The following is a 23545-nucleotide window of genomic DNA, read 5'->3' on the forward strand; positions in this document are numbered from 1 at the left end:
GCTTGCTCAGGCTCTCTGCTAAGCCAGCCTCTTTGCCTCTTGCCTTCTGCGTGCGGCACTCAGTTTTTCCCGTGTGAACCAGCAATTGCACAGAAGGCGCAAGACCATCTATTTAATTTCTCTTTATAACAAATGCCACTTGGTGCTTTCCTGGTTCCTGCTTTGAATAGCATTGCCCTCGAAGGGTCCCACAGCTTGCTGAAGAAAAGGCTGGGTTGTCATGGTTCCAGGCATTGGTAGGGTAAAAGAGTTGTCCCCCTTTCTCTTCCTTTCATGGTGATTCCCAAGGCCTGCGTTGCAAAACATTTCCTAAGCAGCTGATTGCACTGCAGAATGGATGGTTAGGGAGTCCAAAAGAAGTTGCTTGGGATAGGTTTGTCATCTCCCTTTTTAAGAAATTACATAACTTTTAGTGCCGAGCATCTCTCAGGTATGTTTTTAAGTACGTAGATTCCGTCATGCTGTAATGAGGGAGAGCTCAGGTGAATAGCAGTAGCGTGTTCTTTTTGGTGTCTGATGAATCGTATTTTCCTTTCCTTTCCTTGCTTTATCTCAGCTGTGAGGCTGATGGCAGGCAATGAAATGTTGCTCCTTTTTTCCCTTCTTATTTTTCCCTTTTAATGCTGGGTAGCACCTACGCTGAGACTGAGATTATCGTGGGAGGCACAGTGTAATTGTTTCTGTTCCTTGCTGAAAGTTTTGCATTTGTGTGTCTGTTGTGTTTAGCTTTTTTAGTGTCCTTCAAATCTTCTGTGTCTGTTTCAGCGTTGGCAAAAGTGTGTGTGTGTGCGTGCGTGCGTGCATAGGGGAACAAAGAAATAATTTTTCCATTTACTTAAGTTACAATAAAAGATAACACGAACATTACATATTGTACTGGTTTCTCCTTGCTAGGCATTTTCTGATACAATTTGCTAGAAGGGAAAGGAGTCCAATTACCCTCATGACTGGCCGCAGACTCTTAATTCATCCAGTCCTTTCAGAACTAAAACCCTACACTTCTAGAGAATGTTCATGATCAATTGGGTTATCCTTTTTCCCTCATATAGTATAGACTGGACCATTTCCCCTCCCCTTGACTCTCAGCAGAGCCCCAATGAAGCCTTCTCCTCCTCAGCTAATTTGTAGAACTACTTGCCACTTTACTCCGGTTAGGAGGAACAAAGGGAACACAAGGAAAACTCCATCCTTGTTGGAGGAAGCGGACTTGCTTATTGACTGCCATGTTCCCCAGCCAACCTTACTGGTATCCGAGTCTCTCCCTTGCCGCCCATTGCCGTTAAGAGATTTCAAATTTTGGCCTTGTTTCCAAAGCAGCCAATTGTGGCCTTGCCACCAGCCTGTTGGCATGGAGGGAGGAAATAAAGGTGGCATGGATATGCTCCTCTAACTTCTCTTGTGCCATGCAATCTGTGGTTCTCTGAGAAATGAAGTGTGGTACTTTGCCAAATTTTAATCCCACAAGTATATTGGGTCCTGGATTTTGGACACATTCTGTAAGCTAGCTGATTTGATAGAGTTTGTGACCCTAATTGTTGCCCTATAAGGTACCATTTTGCCCAATTGAATGTTACAAACAGATAAAAGAATTCTGATGGTATATATGTTCTTTCTTCCACGTAGTTGAGGCATTTATTTATAGAATTTCCAAGGACTAGTTGTTGGTGAATACTGGGAGAAGGAAGAACAACATCCTAATTTCTTAAGGAATTGTTATTATAATATATACAAGCTTTAATCAATTAGAATCAAACGTTTACAGTGGAACAGAGGCCTAGTATGGTATGGGGTATAAATTTCATGTATAAATGGACACAAAAGAAAAAACTCCTTTGTCCTCAATTCATGAAATGAGAAGATAATCATGGTAATAGTTTGGGGTTATGTGAATGCAGGATGAAATTTCTTTTCAGTTTTTGTTTGTGTAGTTAAATAGTTCAGCACTTTTAACCTCTGTGAAAGCAAATACCATACTTTATTTTCTAGGTATCACAAGTTTTAATGTTCACAAAGGTATAAAATTTAATTGCACAATTGTGTGGTTAAGTTCGGTTAAATGTGCATCATTAAGCATTTAGCCAGTTTTGTGTATGTGTGAAGATCAAGCCCTATCAAGGAGAGATTAATGTTCCCAGGTTAATCTCTCCTTAAGGCAGCTTTTACTATACCCTCAATATTTGTATATGTGCTAATACTGAGTGGTAATTGAAAATAAGGGCATATGCTGCGGTACATTTTTCTTATAATTATGTGAGATTGGGATTTTGAGGTAAGACTTTATTCTATTTATCATAAATATGACATAAATATAAATTAATATGTATAGAATAATGCAATTAAAACAAAATAAAGCATACCCTGCTTCATTAAATCAATTCATCAGTTAGAAGTTCAGAGGAAACTATCCGCATGTTTGGAATGTTATTCTAGCTGCAGTAAGTTCTCTTGGTAAACCATGTTCTAGATTGGAATCTTGGGAAAAAATCTTAATTACTGCATCATAACTTAGTTAAGTCAACTTTATTCTGGGAATAGTCAACTTGATGATCTCCAGGGGGTTTTGATTTCAAAACCAATATCCACTTATTGATATTACTAGTTTAGATTTGTGGTCAGATGACTGGACAACTCTAAGGTCCTTCATTCTGCTTCCTGAGTAGCCTCAGATCTGCATTGCAGAAGTTAGGCAGCCTGACTATTATTCACATACTCCTCATCTAAAGTTTAGTGTGGTTGCTGAAACTGTCAGGACCAGCAGCGAAGAACCTGAGATTAGGCAAAATAATGTTATACACTCTCCATCAAAACCTAAAAATGAGTAGCAAGAGGCCCATTGATTTTCTGTACTTTACTGTCATGCCTTCTGAGGTCTTGATGAACCCTATATCCTGCTCACGTCTTGGCGAAGTTTCTGTTAAGATTTTGTTCCTTAAATTTGTCTTCATGGCAGATGTCGCATTGGCTATGACCAACTCAGAATGATGGGTTGTAGCAGTTCAGAAACAGCTCTGCAGTTACCTCAGGCTAGATCCTCTCTCTTCCCCAAATTAATATAGGCTTGGAGAGGATACAGTGCAGGCAATGTGTCGCTTTCCTTCTAAAGTCATTGCTCCAAAAAAAGAAATGAACCAGACCTTATATGGGAAGCCTTCAGACTAACTTGGATTACCTCGGCTGCCTTAACTATACAAACAAGGCAGTCCCTGATTGAATTGGTTTATTTCAATAGGGAATAATAGGAATTAACAGGTAAATAGAAAATTACTATTTACCTCAACAAAAATAGTTTTGCATCAGAACAAAAAATACAACACTTTCCTTCCAAAGTTGTCCAGAACATTCCATTAAACCAGAACTATGCAGAAACCATATTTGGCGAATCATCATCATCATCAATCAATTATAATAGAGCTAGAAGGGACCTTGGAGGTCTTCTAGTCCAACTCCCTGCTCAAGCAGGAGAACCTAGACCATTTCAGACAGATGGCTGTCCAGTCTCTTCTTGAATGCTGCAGTGATGGGGCATCCACAACTTCTGTTCCATTAGTTCTCACTTTTAGGAAGTTTCTCCTTAATTCCTGCTTGCTTTTCTCCTTGGTTAGTTTCCATCCATTGTTTTTTGTCCTGCCCTCTGGTGCTTTGGAAAATGACTTGACCTTCTGTACTTTGTGGTGACCTCTCAAATACTGGAATATTTATTATCTTTGACTTTCATTATAAGTCTTTGTTCATTTTGAGCCTTTGCTTTCCTGACTTCATCTTTGCAAATTCTGGCTATCTGCTGATATTCTGCCTCTAGTTTTGTTTTTCCATTTTTTGTACTTATCCTTTTTGTCTTTAAGTTTACCAGAGAGATCTTTGTGCAACCATCCTCTTTTTTTTTCTTGGATTTCTTCTTCTTTTTCAGTTTTACTCTGCTGGACTGGACTTTTATGATCATATTTTACAGAGTTTTCCATGCTTATTGAGTTTCCCCTTTTTCAGGAATTTCATCCATGGAATGTTTCTTAGGCTCTCTCTCTCTGTTTGTTAAAATCAGCTCTTTTAAAGTTTAAAACACTGGCTGGATTATGTTCTATTGCTTGTGATTGCATTATATTGAATTCCAATAAGACATGGTCACTCTTGCCCAAGTTTCTGGTGACTTCAACTCCCTCTACCACTTATTTTCTATTAGTAAGAATTAGGTCCAGTATAGTTTTTCCTCTAGTTCCCTTTCTACCTTTTGGATGGCAAAGTTGTCAGCTAAGTTGGTTAGAATCATCATTCTAGCCATTGTCTATCAACTGCGAATGAAGGCCTTTTCCTCATGTTCCCAATCAATGTGGTCTTGAGCTTTTGGGCACACAATACTTGCTACTGATGTTGATCCGTCTTGTTTTATATCTCTTTTGTGGATGCTTTTTATCAAGTAGAATCGATTCTATGATGCCTTAGTCCACCTGCCATCAATTCTTGCTATGTGATCAGCTCATTGCCATTTCAATTCTGTTACTCTCTTGATGATGTTTGTTCTCTAATCCATGTGCAGGTCTTTCTATCTTGTCTTGTGATGCCGAACATGTACCTTTCCATGGCTCTTTGCGCCACTTGTAGCTTTATCGATTGTGAGGTTGGTGTCCATGTTTCGCTGGCATATGTTTGAATACGTAGCACATACCGATTGAAAACTTTTCTCTTCAGGCACAGGTGGGAGGTTATTCTTGAAAATTATGCTTAGCTTGCTGAATGTCTGCCAACCACATTTGGCAAATATTGGCAATTAATTTTCCTTAGCTAAAAACTTCCAATAATTCCTCAGAGCTTTCAGAAGTTGATGCATAACATATTTGCTTTTCTTAAGCAGATCTTTACCTCGAAAGGCAGATCCTGCCTTTTGTCTTGATGACATGAAGCTTGAGACTTTCAAGAAGAGATTGGACTGCCATTTGTCAGAAATGGTGTAGGGTCTCCTGCTTGGGCATGGGGTTGGACTAGATGACCTACAAGGTCCCTTCCAATTCTGATTATCTGTATCTGCTTGTTCTGGAATTTAACAATATGTCCCCTTGCTGCTATGAAAGACTCTTTTCTGTAGTTCTCTGCTGCCATCTAGATTGTCTACATTTGTGTTGCTTTACAAGAAGCTCTAAACCTTACATCACTCATATTCCTTGGCTGGGATGTAGAGATTAAGAATTTTTTTAATGTGCTTCTTAGTTTACTGTCTACATGTCACTAGAGTAAGCTAGATGATCCATGGCTACCTATTGGAGCAGAGTCTTTCTGAAGAATTATTTGTATTACACCTTACGCTTTTAAAGACAAACGTTTAATTAAAAGCTCAGTCTTTCTGGAATTTCTGGAACTAGCAGCAAGAGAAAAAACTGACCCTTTTAATATAATCATGAAAGCTGGGGGTGGGAAGCTGCGCTCTCCTTGACAGATTTTATTTAAGAGTATATTTTTACTGGCAGCTACATTGCAGCCCTGCTGGCAAAGCTCGGCTGCTCGGTCTGTGGTTGATGATGTAGGCTGCTCCCAGTCTTTTCTTTCTGTGCCCTGGCTGTGCTAGTATGAGTGGGCTGTGGCCCTCGGAGGCAATTGATCTATCAGTAATATTGTTAAAAATATATAATATATATATATAATAACATAACATAACATATAGCCATATTTCCTTGGCCATTGTTAGGTCGTATGTATCTTATATCTTTAGCTTCAGCATATCCTGATGCTAAAGGTAATATTTTGAGTAATATGGCGGATTTTTTTTCTTTTTCCCATTCAATCATGTCCATTTCTAAGGCCCTGCCTAGACCAGAGCCTGCAGTTTTCTTGTTAAGATTTTTTTCAGAAATGATTTGCCGTTGCTTCCTTTCTAGGGCTGGGAGAAAATGACTGGTCCAAGGTCACCCATCTGGCTTTGTGCCCAGCATGGGACTAGAACTCACGATCTCCCAGTTTCTAACCTGATGCCTTAACCAAGCAAAGCTGGCTGTGGAATTCTGGGAATTGAAGTCCACAAGTCTTAAAGTTGCCAAAGTTGGAGACCCCTGTCCTGGAGGCTTGCTAATGGCTCTTTGGCAAGTATCTAGGGCAGTGGTTCTCAAGCTGTGGTCCACAGACCCTGAGGGGCCTCAACATTATCACAGAGGGTCCACGAAGGCTTGAAGAAATGTTATGATTTAAGTCTTGAGATAATTGTTATGATTTAAGTGTTGAGGGGTCCATGGCCATGAATTGTGGCCAAAAAAGATATTTAGAAGAGGTCCATGGTGAAGAAAAGGTTGAGAACCACTGATCTAGGGAATATGATAGAAGTGACTTTGATTACGTGACTATTACCATCATCCATTGAAAAAGACTTCAAAAATATTATGCAGGTATTACTGTCCAAAGAATTAAGATCTCTGTTTTCAGTGTCCATCATTTGCAGTCCTAGAGCAATTCCAGTACTATAAAATCCACCCACGTCTTGGGTGGGTAGCCGAGACTCTTTACTCTCATAGGTTGGTGGTGGTGAGAATTACCCTGCACCATTGCTACAGCAAAAGAAATGTCAATGACTTTCATGAATGGAAGTTTAGAAAGTTGAATTTTAATTGATGGATGGTGAGAGCTTAAAAAGGATTTAAAAATTTGGGTTTAATTTTGTTAATTGGTTGGACCTCTACGGCTGATGTTGAGTTTAGCTTTGCAAATACTATAACCCAACTAATACTGGGATTAGTAGAACTGAGATTTTTATCCCTAAATAGCCATGGTGGTCTGGGCTTAACTAAAGGTTCCCCAGCCATTCTAATAGGAGTGAAAGGGCAAGTCTTCTCCTCCTATTATTGGACACAGAAGAAATCAAACACAGCCCCTGAGCTGCTCTAGGAATCTCCTCTTGCTGTTCCTGCTTTTTACCACGGCCCCACCAGCTTGTGACCCTGGGAAGAAAGGGGCAAGAATGAGGAAGCCCCTTCAGCTCAGCCAATCCAGCAACCAATTCTGATTGGACCTGATGTTTTTTGTTTTTGAACTTTTTCTTTAAAAAATGTTCTTTAAAGGGTAAGGAGGGAGAGTCACTCAGTCATCTTTGCAAGGACTTTGCACAGTATCAGAAATTTCTGGCTCTTGTTTGACCCGGGCATTGAGGCTCATGTGCTGTTGATTTAATGGATAAGTAACAGGTACTCCATTCAGGTCCACTGAATTTTTGACCTAGCTATTGATTTGCATTGTTCATCTACCGTGCTCACACATATTAAAAAAATCAGTAAAACTCTATATAATATATAAATTCCATTTGAGTTTTGATTTTGAATACAAAGATAATAGAAGCAGTATAGATTCACACCCTAGTTATCTGAAATGTGTTGTATACTACAGTAAGTAGTCTGTGGTATTAAGTGATTCAAAAATATTTTTTCATGGGCAGAACCAATTTTGAAATTGATTTGACAAAGATATTGTGTAATAAGACATATCTTTTCCCTTCTTTGCATTTTTCTCTGTGTCTTCATTTGAACACAGTGTAGGTAACTGGGAACTGCATTGTTTGGGATGCGTATCCTGTACTCTTTCCAGTCTCAGTTGGCCTTGTTTGTTTTGAGCAATCTTGCCAACACACTAAATTGTCCGTATAATGCCATAGTGACATCCCATTTATGATGTGATCTCCATCTGGATCAATTACATTACCAAATAAGGAAAAATGGATTTCCGGTTTGGGTTTCTTTGGCAACACACCAAAATCCACAATCATGCAGGCTTTCGATCCGTGCTCGCCGCTGGAGCGCCCCGATCCTTTGGATTCAGGGCTGAAGCCACCCCGTAGAGGTGGCGAAGAGGGGGGAGACCACCAGTTGAGTTGAGGGGAGCCGCATCTCTACTCTTTGGCTTGGCATTACTCCCTTTCATGAAGGCAATTGCAGCAGTGGTCAGAAATGGCCATCTCAAAGAGGAACCTGACCGGACAAGATTGAGCAGGAGGGAAGACAAAGGGAGAGAGCTTGACAGACCGGGATAAGCTGAGATAACATCTATGCAAGAGTCCCTGGAAAGGGAAAGTGGAAGAAAGAAGCAAGAAGAAACAGCATTGGATTTCTTGGTGATTTTTGGAATTTTGGGTGTTGGATTTTTAGTGGTTTGAATTAAAATCAATCAGGTGGTTGTTTAAAAGCGTTTAAAATTGTTAGTAATTTGTTCTTATATTGTCTAGAGGATGGCTCCTCATACATCACTTCTCAATTTTCCATTTTTTTTAAAGATCTGTAACCATCAAAGGAGAATGCTGTAATTCCCCTTAGTCAAGTTTTTGGTGATCAGTTGTTCATGACTAATTTTCCCATGTTCTTTTTTGTTGTACTTGTGTTTTGGTCTGTGACCGCAAATAAAGTATTAATAATAATAATAAAGTGTTTAAAATGGCAGTACTCCTTGAGGAATTAAAAATGGAACTTAAAAAAATGAAATAAGAGTCGCAAGAGGGAAGAGGATCCTTTAGCTTCACACTTCAATTTTTTTAGAAATGGAGATTTTGAACTATGAAAAACAACAAGAAACGCTTGAAGAACAAGAAAGGGTGGAAGGAATATCTAAACAGTGCATAAGAGTCATAGTCTGGAAAAAAAATCCTATAAAATTAATTACGTTTAGCTTCATAATGCTAATATAAAGAGGCACTGGTAATGAAGATGCAATTCATTTTTACATAATTTTTGCCTATTTTGCTTCTGTAAATTTTCACGTTTTCTTAGATCAATGTTGAAAAATAGGAGTAGCTGTCTCTCTCTTGATACTAATACCTTTGGACAGATTAAGTTTTTTAATCTATGCTCATGAGTCTCTATATGGACTCTTCAAGATAATCCAGTAGTGTCAAACCTTCCCCAATCTGATTACTTAGGAAAGAAAGGCCTTCAACTCCATTTGGTTAAAGCAAAGGGTTCTTTATTAAGGATGTTGAGTGCAGTAAAGTCAAGCCAGCTCTGAAACCTCCCACGCTCACTAGATACAAAAATAAGGTTAAGTTCTCCTCCCCCCCTGCCCCTCCCATGACCAGTCTGTTTCCAGCCACCCCGAGCTCGCCAAGATGTAGATGTTTGGAGGGTAATCTGCATATTTCTCAGGGTGCCTGAGCATGGGATTCTGGTACAAACAGGATTGGCTGTTCTGGCCCTTATCACCTGCCATTCCTCACTCCCGATTTCCTATCACGTACACATAAGCTTTATTGCCCTTTCATCCTCCTCCCTTCTTCCCCCTTTCATATTTCCCTCCACTTCTTTTTATGGCAGGATGTCTGCGAGACCCCCAAGCCGAGCCAGGCAGATCTGACATTTTGCTCTCCTTGACAGAGACATTAGTCCTGCAAAAGTAAAAGGAGAGGGGTGGGAGAGACATACAAAATTTCCCAATCAGTAAACAATTCAATGCGGCATATCTGGGTATCGGTCATGGAATTTTCAAAGCAGTTTGGAGGCTTTAATGTGTTGGATTTTTAGTGTTAGATTTTCAGGTGAGGCGGGAAAGTCTTTCCAGGCTACCAAACACTGGGTTTTTCCCTAGTGTATACAAGAGTCCAAAATGTTTTTGACTTCAAAGTTCTGTCAAAATGGTGACCAAAATTTCAGGTGCCGCACACTGCTGGCTCATGTTTAAGTGATTATCTACTAGGACTCTAGCGTCCCTCTCACAGTTATTATTTTTGAGACAGGTTTCACCTAATCTGTACTTGGACCTTTGCTTTTTCCTGCCTAGGTGTAAAACCTTGCTTCTCTCCATGTTTCATGTTGTTGGATAGGGCCCATTGTTCAAGTCTGTCAAGATCCATCTGGATCTTAAGCTAATCTAGGGTGTTGACTGTTTCTGCCAGCTTAGTATCATCTGCAAATTTGATAAATTCTGTTCCCTCATCTAAGTCATTTATTAAGATATTGAAGAGTATTGGGGCTAAGACGGAACCTTGTGGTACCCGACTGCTTACTTCCGTCCATCTAGATGTAGTATCATTAAGGACTATTCATTGAGTATGGTTTGTCAGCCAGTTATGAATCCATCTAATCCTATCTATCCCACTTTTTTCTAGCTTACCAAGAAGTAGGTTGTTGTCTATTTTGTTGAATGCCTTGCTGAAGTCTAAATATATTATGTCCACAGCATTTCGCTGGTCTACTAATTTAGTCACTTTGTCAAAGAATGAAATAAGATTGGTTTGGCATGATCTGTTTTTAACAAACCCGTGCTGGCTAGTAGTTATGACTTTAGTTGTTTTTAGATGTTCACAAATCTGTTTTTTTTAATTATTTTTTTCCAGTATCTTTCCAGGTATGGAAGTTAGGCTGATGAATAAAGGAGTATATTCCATATCAAATACAGTATTATAGCACCATTTTCTATCCAGGTGGTTTGGATTATAGTCCTTAACCAAAGTCAGGTAAAGTAATTTAAAAACTTTAAATTTAGACTAAAAACAAAATTGCCCTTAATTGTTTCATCCTTTTATTGTAGAGCAGGGGTGTCAAATCCGCATCGTCATGGCTGTCAGCTGGTGCTCCATTCAAAGTCCTTTAATCAGAGAAAAGATATCTTTTACTGGAAATCAAGTGGTAGCAACAAAAGAATTCTGAATCTGAGAAAATGGGCGCGTAAATCACATATACAAAGTAATGGCAACGTTCCCACCTCCAATAGTTCAATTGGCTCATCCAATTAAAAGTTGTGTGTATCATCATGTAGGCATCTCCAGGTGGTGATGAGGCTTCTGTCTGTTGACCTTGACATAGTTTGATAAAGGTTTGCAGCTGCGCATAGCATAGGATAGAAACCTAAGCAAGAATGTACCACCACCACCACCCCCAGTTTATACAGTTCTGGTTTGTAACACCTCCAGCTCACTTCCCATAACCATTTCCCCTTCCTCCCCCTGTTACTTATGACAGCTGAAAGATGCAAAGCAAAGGGAGAAAATCTTGAAGGCTGACATTCAGCCCACCTAGAAAAGAGACGTTAGTCCTAAAAAAGATAAAAATAGAAAGTAATAGAAAATATACATGTAACAGCAACATACTAATTTTTTAGGGTTTATCAGGATATTTAGTACGAAATGCCTTGATAAGTGTAGGAGCTCTAACATCCTTCTCATTCACCCACTCAGCCTGGGAAGGAGGAAAATGTTTCCAAGCAACCAAATACTGGAGTCGACCCTTTTATTTTCGAGAATCCAAAATTTCTTTAACTTCAAAACATTGTTCACCTTCAATTAGCAATGGTACAGGGGGATCGACCTGCGTTGGTCTCAAGTCGGAGGTATGTTCAGGTTTTAATAAACTAACGTGGAAAACAGGGTGGATCCATCGAAGAGTTTTTGGTAATTTCAGTTGGACTACTACAGGGTTCACAATTCGTTCAGTTGAGAAAGGTCCAACATACTTAGGTCCAAGCTTTTTTGACTTGTGTGGTCTGCAAATATCTGGTGGATAAAAAGACTTTATCACCCACTTGATATGGTTTTTGTGGAGTTCTCTTTTTATCTGCAAATTTTTTATGAGCTTGATGAGCATTATCTAATGCTTTACGGGTAACCAGCCAGTTAAGCTGGAGCTGTGTTATCCATTCATCTAATGACTGAATGTTAGGTTTCTTCTGTGGAAGCTCGGGTATGGGTACAAAGTCTTGTCCTGAAGCCACTTTAAACGGAGTAAACCCAGTACTACTATGTACCAAATTATATGCCACCTCAGCGAATGGCAATAGGTCAGCTCAATTATCTTGCTGGTAATTTATATAACATCGAAGATATTGTTCCAATACTGAGTTAGCCTCTCACAAGCCCCATTGGTTGGTAGGTGGTGGGCAGAGCTTAAGCCCTGGGCAGAGCCCAATAACGTCAGGAACTCCTTTCAAAAGTTTGAGGTAATCTGGACACCCCTGTCTGAGATTATGTGTTCAGGAACCCCATGTAACCTGTAGATATGTAAAATAAACAGTTTAGCCAACGTTTTTGCAGATGGGATTTTCGCACAAGGTATGAAATGTACCTGTTTGGAAAACAAATCAGTTACTACCCAAATAACTGTATTCCCCCCACTTTCAGGTAATTCCACTATAAAATCCATAGAGATTTCCTTCCATGGAGCCGTTGGTCTAGCCACATTTTGTAGTAAGCCTGCTGGTTTCCCAGAAGGCCGTTTGGCTGAGGCACAGATAGGACAACTAGCTACATAAGTCTCAATGTCCTTTTTCAAGGTAGGCCACCAAAATTGCCTTTTAACCAAGTGTAAGGTTTTCACGAATCCAAAATGACCAGCGGCTTTAGAGTCATGAGCTTGCTGTAATATTTGGTTTCTCAGCTTCGCTGGCACATATAATTTGGCCCCCACCCATGCCAATCCACCTCTAACCATACAGTTATTTGAGTGAACTAGAAACCAATCATCAAGTTTTAGAGCATCTCTTAATTGTGCAGTCAAATCATTTGATAAATCAACCTCCTTCTTTTTCTGGGCTCTGGTAACCATTGGAGCTGCCAACTGTTTGGTTGGGACAATCGGCCGTACCACTTCTTGGTGAACACTATTATATTGAGGTAATCTAGATAAAGCATCCTCCATGAAGTTCTTCCTCCCCCGGAATGTACTTCAGTGAAAAATTAAAGCGCTTAAAGTACTGCGCCCAGCGAACTTGCTTGGGAGACAGCTTCCGAGGCATTTTCAAAGCCTCCAAATTTTTATAATCTGTCCACACCTCAAATGGGTGTTTTTCCCCTTCCAAGAAATGCCTCCAGGTTAACAGAGCCCATGAACTGCAAAAGGTTCTTTTACTCATATGGCCCATCTTCTTTTGGTTTCAGTTAGTTTACGGGAAGTATATGCACACGGTTGCAGAGTCCCCATCTCGTTTGCTCATAGTAACACCGCCCCGACTGCTACGTCACTCGCATCAGCTTGGATTACAAAAGGAGCGTCCATGTCCGGGTGCTTGAGTACTGATTCAGCAGCAAACAGTCGTTTCAGCTTCTCAAAAGCGGCTTGACATTCCATGGACCACTCCGGCGGTTTACTAGGCTTTGGTTTCACCTCCCCTTTGGTTTTTAGGAGATTTGTGATAGGCATTGCAAGCTTCGCAAAAGCAGGGATAAATTGATGGTAAAAATTAGCGAATCCCAAGAAACTTTGAAGTTGTTTCCTGGTGTGGGGAGGGGCCCATTCCAAAACGGCATGAACCTTCCTCGGATCCATTTCTATGCCATCATGTGAGATGCAATAACCTAAATAGTCAATTTTTTCCTGGTGGAATTCACACTTGAACAATTTTGCATACAGCTCAGCAGCTCGAAGTTTTTCCAGAACTGACCACACTAGTTTCACATGTTCATCACGAGTCTCCGTGTAGATAAAAATATCATCAAGATAAACAAACACCCCTTTGTATAGATGTTCATGCAACACCAGATTGATCATTTGCATGAATACTGCAGGGGGCCCCTGTAGGCCAAATGGAAGAACGTTGAATTGGAAACAACCCATTGGGCAGTTAAAAGCAGTTTTCCATTCATCCCCTTCCTTAATTCGAACCCGGTAGTATGCTTCTCTCAAGTCGAGTCTTGTAAAAATTTTCCCTTTGGCCAAGTGGGCCAACATGTCTTTCATCAAGGGGAGGGGGTACACGTTCTCCACTGAAATAGTGTTCAAGTTTCTGTAGTCAACACATAAACAAAGGGAGCATTTTTAAAGGAATAGGATAGAAACCTAAGCAGGAATGTACCCCCCCCCCCCAGTTTATACAGTTCTGGTTTGTAAAAACTCCAGCTCACTTCCCATAACCATTCCCCCCTCCTCCCCCAGTTACTTATGACAGCCGAAAGATGCAAAGCAAAGGGAGAAAATCTTGAAGGCTGACAATGGCATTGTCACGTGACATATCACAACTTTTCCCCCTTTGCTAAACCAGGCATGGGTGTGGCCAGTGCATGACGCATCCAGCCTACAGGCCGCAAGTTTGGCAGCCCTGTTGTAAAGGTGTACTAAAATTTCTTGATGCTTTGAGGTTTTTCTGTACAAATTTTCCAACTATAAATACAGAATTCCAAGCACATAATTATTTTTAAAAATAAATGAGCAAGATAATTTTCCAATTTCAGATTTTTAATCTCAGGCATAAAATATTCTATTTTTAAAAAATAAATGCTGCAGAAATTATCAAAAAGGAAATAATACATATCAAATTGGAAGCTTTAGGAATAAATGAATTTAAGTGGATCAGAATTAGCCACTTAATTTATAAGATTACACAATACATTTATTAACAACATGAGGCACATGAAGGCACAGAGTGGCAACGATACTCAGAAAGAACTGTGCTAAGTATGTGATTGTCTGTAGTCCAATAAATGATATGCTCATATCTAGGAGAATTAGTGGATATCCAGTAAACATTAACTTTGTGTGAGTGTATAGAGTATACCTGTACTACAGATTCAGAGTATATCTGTACTACAGATTCAGTATGAAAGTCATTGGGAAATTCAAATCATGCCAAATGCTCCATCTAAAAAGGATATATTACTAATGGGTGATTGGAATGTAGAACTTGAACTAATGGAAGAACCTGAAATTACAGGAAGATGTGAACTTGGTAAATAATGCAAGGGATAGATTAGTAGAGTGTTGCAAAGATAATTGCTTATTCATTGCTAATACTTGTTTCAAAAACATAAATACAGACTCGATTGTCTGGATGACACCACAATCCAACTGAGTACATAAGAAATTAAAAAGGGTCTGCAATCCAGTTAACCAGTCTACTTCTAGATGTAGTTTGTAGGATAGAAAATAATAATTGCTGTCAAAATATAGTAGCTAAATCTTAAAAATTGAAGAGAGTATATTTGACCTGGAAGTCATGTTGTCAGAACATAGGATCTGTTTGTAGAATAGATGTGAAAGAGAAGCTAAGGAACATAGCAAAAGATAAAATCATTGTGAAACATTAACGGGGAAAAATTCCAGAGAGGTAAAGATCCAAGTGACTTTCAAAATACTATATTGTGATAATCAAAGAAAGGCAGAAAGTAAACCTTGAGAACAACAACAAAAATAACAACAATTTCAATTGCAACAGGCGGCTTTACTGGGGATAGCTTTCATCCTGCAATGTTATCTGTAACACCATCAAACACCTAGATCTGCCTACCCAGCTCCTTAGTAAGGATCCAATAAGTAGACAAGAATGCCAAATCCAGTCTGAACATCTGGCTGACCGTGCAATGATCAATAATAATAATGATAAAGAAATTAAATTGCTCTGGAACTTTAGACAGAATCTGTCACATCCCGGGATCTAACAATTCTCAATAAGAAAGACAAAAAAGTCTGGATAGTGGATGTGGCAGTGCCTGGAGACACCAGAATAGAAGAGAAAGAATTGGAGAAGACCACAAAATTCAAAGACATATGAATAGAAATAGAACGACTGTGGCAAAAGTAAGCAAGGGTAGTACCAATGATAATAGGCATTTTGGGTGCAATCCTAAAACAACTAGAGTATCACTTGAACATCATTGGCATTGACAAAATTCACCATTAGTCAATTGCAAAAGATGGCTTTACTAGGAACAGCTTCCATCCTGCAACACTAATCTGTAACATCATCAAACATCGAGATCTGCCTATCCCGGGTCCTTGCTAAGGACTCGATAGGTAGACAAAAATGCCAAATCCAGTCTGAACATCTGGCTGACTGTGCAAATAATAATAATAATAATAATAATAATAATAATAATAATAATAATAATAATAATAATAGTAGTAGTAGTAGTAGTAGTAGTAGTAGTAATAGTGATACATTTTTAAATGTTCTGTTGACTGAGTTTCATGTTTAATGAACATTATTAATAATAATAGATAACAAAATCTGGACAGTGAACGTTGCAATATCTAGACACAGCAGAATAAAATAGAACATCACAAAAGCACTACAAATAGAACTAGAAGGACTGTGGCAAAAGAAAGGAAAGACAAACAGTAAGAGGTGCCTTGGGTCTAATCCCAAAATCACTGGAGCTCCACATGAACGTTGTTGGCATTGACATTATTCAACAGTAATCAGGGTTGAAAGAGGTGGACAGGACCCTTGTGTTGTTAAGGATATTGATTAATAGCTTTGTCCCTTTAATAGTGCTAGTTTGTGGATGCTTTGGTTGTATGATGCAACTATTATTTTTAATTCTTTGAAATAATTTGGAGTGGGGTAGCTTAGTAATGTGATAAATAAGAGTTAATAAAAACAAATAGGCAAATAATATGCCTGTGGATAATTACTGATCAGTACTGGACAAATAAAGACATATTAATTCATTGAGATAATGCTCAGTAATCAGAACCGTGACCTTGGGATGAGAGAAAAACAGAAAGAATGGTTATTGGGAGATTGAGAGAAATAAAAGAATAGGAAGATAAAGTGAATGGATAGAATTAAAATGGTTGCTGGAATGTCCTTGGAACCTGTACAGGTTCTCACTGAGGAAATATCAAAATGATAGGAATTTGTCTATATAATCATTGAGGTTAGACCTGACTTGGTAACATCTAACTGAGCTGATTTTTTTTACTAGGATGTCCAGCTGAACTCAAGATTTTTCAGGAATTATCACAGCTAGTTCCAATTTCAATATGCATCATTATATAGATTGCAATTATTATGCAGTCCACTTACTCTCTTTGGCAAGGCCCTATAGAATCTCTTCTGTTTATTCTTTTGGAATAAAATTTTATTTTAAGGAGGAAAAGTTGATTCATACTTGACACTGAACTGCAGATCCTTATAGAAACAACTTTTTAAAAGTCAAGATTAATCTATAATCGTTAAATTGGGGAAAGCCCACTTTTTATGACCCTTGTTGCTTTTAGCTTGCGGTGTACCAATGCACCTGGCAGTCTACCACTCCAAGGTTGTATGCTGATCTTATAATTACATACTGTAGTTAGAGATTAATTCTTGAAAAGTTTTGCATGAACTTTTCAAGTGCTTAATTTTTTATGAATAGATGGAAAATGAGTGCAAAAATACCATGTATTAAAAAACAGGGTTCAACTGAAAAGATATATCCTATTTCAACCATTGCATTTGTATGCATATAAATAGTTTTCAAAATAGCATTTTTAAAATACTTGTAATACATTAATATCGTTAACAGTTAATTGTTTTTACGCCACCTGAAGTTGAGGGAGTGTCAATCCATTTAATTGAAGTGAGTTGTTCCTTACTTAAATATCTATGGAGATTCTCAGTCATCCAGGTCATGGTTGTCCCAAAAGTGATTTTTTTCCCCTTTCAAGAGGCAACTGGACTTTCTGGTTTTTCTTTGAAGATGTTTCACTTCTCATCCAAGAAGGTTCTCCAGCTCTGACTGGATGATGGGGAGTGGACCTACGTGACATTTGTTCTTAGTCTGGTCTACTTCGTAGGATTGACAGCTACACAGCGCTATTACTTCTAAAGCAGCAACAATATACGTCAGGATTATAATCAGTCTCATAATAATCAGACTCTGAAAGATATGAAGCCTGTCTGAATGGCCGGCTTTGGAACAGGCCAAGGCTTGGGTGAGGGGAAAAGGTGAGGTGGCCATTGCAGCATCCTGAACAATGACCGGGCACTTCAATGGCTGTAACTTTAAAACCAGACCTTAACTACCTTTGCGGGGGAGCTGTTATATCATAGGTCGCTAAGCAACCAACTAAGTTGAGGACTCCCTGGAGTTCTTACGATTTATTTGATAAAATATGTAGTTGAAGTGATTTTGTATCATTGGTACTTACAGTATATGGATCTTTTTCTGTTTTCTTCATTTAGGTATTCTTCCTTCACTGACTAGCACAGTCTACTTATTTTGATGATGCTGTAGCTTTTTGTATTTTACCATTTAAAAAGACAATAATCATAAGCGTGTGTATGTGTGTTTGTGTTTGTCTGTGTCCATGGCTAAATAAGAGCTGTAGTATTGAGGAGTGAAATTTAAATGCCTTTAAATCTACAGTACCTTTTTCCTGATCTAAATTTCCCGTAGCAATGCTGTTTGTGCTATGGAGGTGGGGTTGAATGAAACAGCAGGTTTGACTTTTGGAAAATAGCAGCAAGGAAAAAAGAAGCTTTGCATCCAGTTCTCATCTCACTCTCCATGATTTACCTCCTTATTCTTAATTCCAAAGTACTTGTCCTCTAGGTCTGAATGAGGACGCCCCAATTCACTTCAGTCCTGTATTGATCCGTGTTGTCTTAGGTGTCTAACCGCCTTGTCTCAGGCTCATTCTCCCGCTGCGAGGTGATGCTGCCCCATTGCTTTAGGAATCACCGCGAGCCTGTATGCATAACAGGGTTTGCTATTTTGTCACAGTAAATATTTTAATAGTATTTCAGTTACAACGTTAAGCCTGGGAATTTAGAAAAGTAATTAGTTCGAAAGGAGGGAAAATATTGGTTTAAAGGTGCTGCAAGCTTTTTTCCTGTTAAAGTTGACGTACTTCTGAAAAGTGTAAACGTTGTCTTCTTCCTCATAGTCTTCGTCTTTCTTTGCAGTGCGGCTCCATGAGAGTATTTCAGAAGAAGGTTTCCATTACCTTGTATTTGATCTGTAAGTCTGCTTTATTTATTTTTTATCTTTGGTCATTGAAAAGTATGTAAGACTTGGAAACATTTCTCCCTGCCTCTCTCCCTTTCCCATCCTTAGTAACAGTATCTGCATGTAATTGCATGTAAACTGCAGAAAAAAATAATTACTATCAACCTGCCTTCAATCGAGGACCTGTGTACTGCACGAGTCAAAAAGGGGGCTGTGAAAATATTTACGGACCCCTCACATCCCGGACACAAACTGTTTCAACTCCTTCCCTCAAAACGACGCTATGGAGCCCTGCACACCAGAACAACTAGACACAAGGGGAGTTTTTTCCTGAACGCCATCACTCTGCTAAACAAATAATTCCCTCAGCACTGTTCAACTATTTACAAAAGTCTGCACTACTGTTACTGTTAATCTGCTCATCACTCCTTATCGCCCATCCCCTCCCACTTGTGACTGTAGGACTGTAACTTTGTCACTTCTATCCTTACAATTTATATTGACTGTTTCCTAGTACGATTTGATTGTTTATTTGTGCCCTATGACTATTATTAAGTGTTGAACCTGATGATTCTTGACGAATGTATCTTTTCTTTTATGTACACTGAGAGCATTTGCACCAAGACAAATTTCTTGTGTGTCCAATCACACTTGGCCAATAAAGAATTCCTATTCTAGTCTAGTCTAGTCTATGCCATGCCATGCCATTTCAACTTAAGCAAACAAACAGTATTATGGCCCTAAATCCTGCAGAAGAAAATGTCTTTTTGTCAGGATTTGCTAATTAAGACAGAGTTAAGACCAACTTGTAAATAATGAAGTTATTTCAGATTACTTTCTTGTGTGCAGTTATTGGGTATTGGCTGATAGACAGCCCCCCCCCCAAAAAAAAATAAAAAATAAATAGAGAATAGACTTCCTCCTGTTCAGTCAGCAGAATTGCTTCTGCTGAGGCATGGTTTCTATTGGTTTCTTTCCAGTAAATTTATAACGCTTGGGCTAAATTAGAAGTAGTACAACTCCATGGTTATTTGTAGTCTAGACTGCAGGCCGTAGTTTTATTGCCATCATTTCATTCTGCAGTGCACAATTCAGCTCCTGCACTTGGCCTTGCTACAGGTATAGGAAAAAGCTTAGGGTTAGCTATTGGGTGCTGAACAGACATGATTGAGGATTATTAGTCTTTAATTATCTCTTGCTTTGGAATTAAACCTCTTAAAAATTATTTAAGAAGTGGAGGAGGGAGCTTCTCTTTCCATTTGCTGTTGAGTGTTAGTGTTTGACATCTGCTTCATCAAAGTCTTTATCCGACTTCTTAATTTCATGGATTATGTTTGATTCTAGGGTGACTGGGGGGGAGCTATTTGAAGATATTGTTGCCAGGGAGTACTACAGTGAAGCCGATGCTAGGTAAGTTCATGCTGGTTAGTATGGGTTTCTTACTTTTATTTTGTTTTAATTGATTTATGGCCGATATCCTAATGTCAGTCCTGCCCCAACTTGGTCAACATGGCGGCAATTTGGACATCTGCTAAATATCAGTTCTTGACAAAATTTTACTGAAAGTGTTCATACAATTTAGGCATAATACTTGAATAGTTTATAGCCATTTTAAACATTAGTTGCCACAATAAATTATTCTTAGGCCAGATTATATAAATATAGGGAGAACAATAAAATATTATAAAATCTGTTTTATCACGGTAGCTTTTAACAAATGAATATGTGGCTAGGTAGTCTTTGCTCTACTTATCTTGACTGTATTACTTGGTGTTCAAGTACTTTAAGATGTAGGGTAATAAAATTGCCCTTAAATTGCTTGTGTTGCTGAATTTGTGGTTTTTTTTTAAAAAAAGCTAGTTAGCTAGTTCCCTGTTACAAAGCAGGGTGGGCTCAACCACCTTACTGAACAGAACAGTAAATCCCTGTAACTTGCATTTAAGTGCATTGTTGTTGATATTGACTGCAGATAGGTTTTGTTGAAGATTCATCAAGCCTTGCTTCTCCTCTGGAACCTTAGAGCAGCTTACTGGGTACACCTTGGATAAGTGGAACAAAGTTGAACCCTGGTTCTCTTTATGTCCTCTAGATAGCACCTCAGTTTCACAAGGACACTCACTCTACCTACACTTTCTCTTTTTTAAAAATTGCAATACCAAAACTGCATTGCCACTGTTTGGTTAGGAGCAGCTCAACAGTAAAGACAATCTTTATTTTTAATCTGTTGCTTTTGTCATAAGTACAATCTAATCATGACATATATTTTTACTATGTCTTGTGTGGTATTTTATAAGTGGCTTTTCTATAAAGGAGAATGATATAATCTTTCTCTCCACCATCCTTTGTAATTTGTAAGTGCAAAGTAAGCTTAGGTCATATCCAATGCAGTTATTCTATGTAAGTAAATACTTATTTTTTCCTCTGTATATAATGGCTGTATAAATATATAATAATTTCTCTTATTATATCATGCATTTGATATAGACATAATCTACAAATATTTAGAATATCCGTTATAAAATAGGTGTCACAAGGCTCTTGTATGGTTCCTGCAGGGTAGCCTAGCTAGAAATTGCTGTCTGGTTTACCTTTGGAAGGACATGTATATCTAGAAGATCACATCTATAGCTGAATCTTGACTTTGCTGCTTTTCCCTTGTCATTGTTTGCTGGCCCGTTGCTGCAGAGAGCCACTTGCAAGGAAGGGAGAGCGGTGTTCACTTGCTTGTGCCATTTTGGGCCCGAAAGGCCTTCCTAAGTATTTGGTTCTGTTCTAGTTATACAGCGTGGGTCTGATTCTTGCTCTCCACCCTGCTTCAGAGCCTGCCAGAGTAGTTCACCCTGCCAGCGCCTTTGGCCTGGACCTCCTGGGAATGTGTTGAGGCGCCTTGCTGTTTCCCAGAGCAAGCAGCTACGCCTCCACTTAAGGCAAATGGTTCTTATTGTGCAAGTTGGTTGCCACATCTCCATCTGGGTAGTTTACATCCAATGGTACTTTCTAGGAATGCTCAGTTAGCTTCTCTGTTGTATTTATTGAGTTATATCATTTATTATAAAATGTGAACAATTGTGCCCAACTCCCTTTCAAAAGCACTTAAATGGTGATGGCTATGACTTCAAAACTCCTAAGAGTCAATTAATATGGGACTCACCCCATGGCAGGGTCACTATTGCCATGGAGAGGCATAAACCAGGTAAATGTCCCTGGTTTATGCCATGAGAACTGTTACAGTGCAAAATTAGTTACTTCCTTCTTTGCAATAAACTGCTTCTGCCACCGGTTTTGTTACTTTTATTATAAGTGCCTGGAAATTAGCTTAACAAACATTTGCAGGTTTTGTCTGTGGTGCTTTGTGCAGGCACTGTATGGGTGTAATGTTGATCTAATACAATACGTGTTCATGACAAGTTACACCACTCATTCAAAGGGAGAGGGACAGAGAGAAATTTTTGTTTTGCTGGAAAACGTGGAGCTTAAAAGCTGGAACAAGGGAAGAAGTAAAAATGCAAGTTAAGCAGGCGGCACCTTTCAAAGACTCCAGCCCTTTTGTGCAGATATGCTTGTAATGTCCTTCTGTGCACTGCTACTTAAACTTCCCACTGGCAGCTTCCCAACATGAAGGAAGTGAGAGAATCTTCAGTTTCAGCCAGGCTAGCAAAGAGGTTATAGTAAATACAGGCTAATGGACTTGGCTTCTTGTGTGGCAGATTTCAGGGACTCTTGCAAAATCTCTTTCAAGATAACCTCGATCAGGGAAGGAGGTTTCTGGGTCAAGGTTGGGCTAGGATGGCTTCCAAGCACTTCTCAGTGCATAGGGCTGTACTGCAGAAAGTGCTGTGAGTTATATTTTCTTCATAGAACAATGCAGAAAGCCGGCATTGTCAGTAATAGCTCATATTTGCTTGCGATATTTTATGTATTGTTAAAACTTTAATCTGCAGTTCTTGATTAAAAGCATATTTTGCTGTGGGACTCTTACTAGAAAAATATTTATATAATTCAATAAATAAATAAATAAATAAATCATGTTTCTTCTCTGCTTTGTTTGTTTGTTTTGCAGCCACTGCATTCATCAGATTTTGGAGAGTGTCAATCATATTCATCAACATGATATTGTACATAGGGATTTAAAGGTAATACATGGCTCCAGTGCAAAGTAGCCTTGCCTGGAGGCTACAGTTAAATGAAATCAAGGTAGTTGCACAGGTGGACCGAGGGCAGTATAAAATTGGTATGCTTCTCTGCTACAGTCTTTGGCTTAATAATCTTCCATTTAATTTAATATCCTGGTCCCTTCAAATGCTACACAATTCACAAAAACATTCGTGTCTCCAATTGATATTGTTCTGTAGTTGAGGGAGATGAAGAGTAAGCTTTCTGCTCGTAGCAGATCATAACTACCATTTAGAGCAGGGGTGTCAAACTGACGGCCGGCGGGCCGGATGCATCACAGGCAGGCCATGCCCACCCCAGCTCCGTGGAGGGAAAAAGGTTTGCCAGTCAGTTCTCATTCTAATTTTTAAAGAAATACATGTTAGAGCATATTTTCCTTGCGCGTAAGGAAAATTATGCAGGTAAGATATGATATGGGTCTAACTGTTCATGTAGCGCAATAATTCAAAGGATTTTAAAATTAGATAAAGATATATCTTGATAAGAGATCTGGGATGAAAACCCAATTGCCTTACAGTGGACACCAGTTGGAGGGAAAAATGGATCCAGAAATGCTGCAGAATCAGTTAAAATACTGTCCAAACTTATTGCAACATTATGGTAGCTCCATGGTGCAGCCAAGGTTTCCTAAACAGGTTTGTTAAGATACTTTTATGCTTTGATGGGGAAACTAATACTTATGGAAGGGCCAGTGGCCCCTGCTAACAGGAATTTCACATTGGCGTGTTTGATCACTAGAGAGCAGGCTTCAAAATACTCATAAAGTTCTTTATCTGTTTTCAG

General features: G+C 38.9%; 1 protein-coding gene across 17 annotated transcripts in view; it reads left to right on the forward strand.

Moving 5' to 3' along the window:
* CAMK2G (calcium/calmodulin dependent protein kinase II gamma) overlaps nt 1–23545 on the forward strand; it is a 191671-nt gene that overhangs the window by 96715 nt on the left and 71411 nt on the right. For all 17 annotated transcript variants that reach the window (XM_026710952.2, XM_026710954.2, XM_026710956.2 and 14 more), the window contains 3 exons: nt 18547–18601; nt 19934–19999; nt 22650–22722. In XM_026710952.2, the coding sequence (XP_026566737.1) occupies nt 18547–18601; nt 19934–19999; nt 22650–22722 (194 nt within the window). The remainder of the gene's footprint in view (nt 1–18546; nt 18602–19933; nt 20000–22649; nt 22723–23545) is intronic.

The sequence above is a fragment of the Pseudonaja textilis genome, chromosome 4, assembly GCF_049901715.1.
Source record: "Pseudonaja textilis isolate UNSWEBS1 chromosome 4, rPseTex1.2, whole genome shotgun sequence".
Taxonomy (NCBI): Eukaryota; Metazoa; Chordata; class Lepidosauria; order Squamata; family Elapidae; genus Pseudonaja; species Pseudonaja textilis.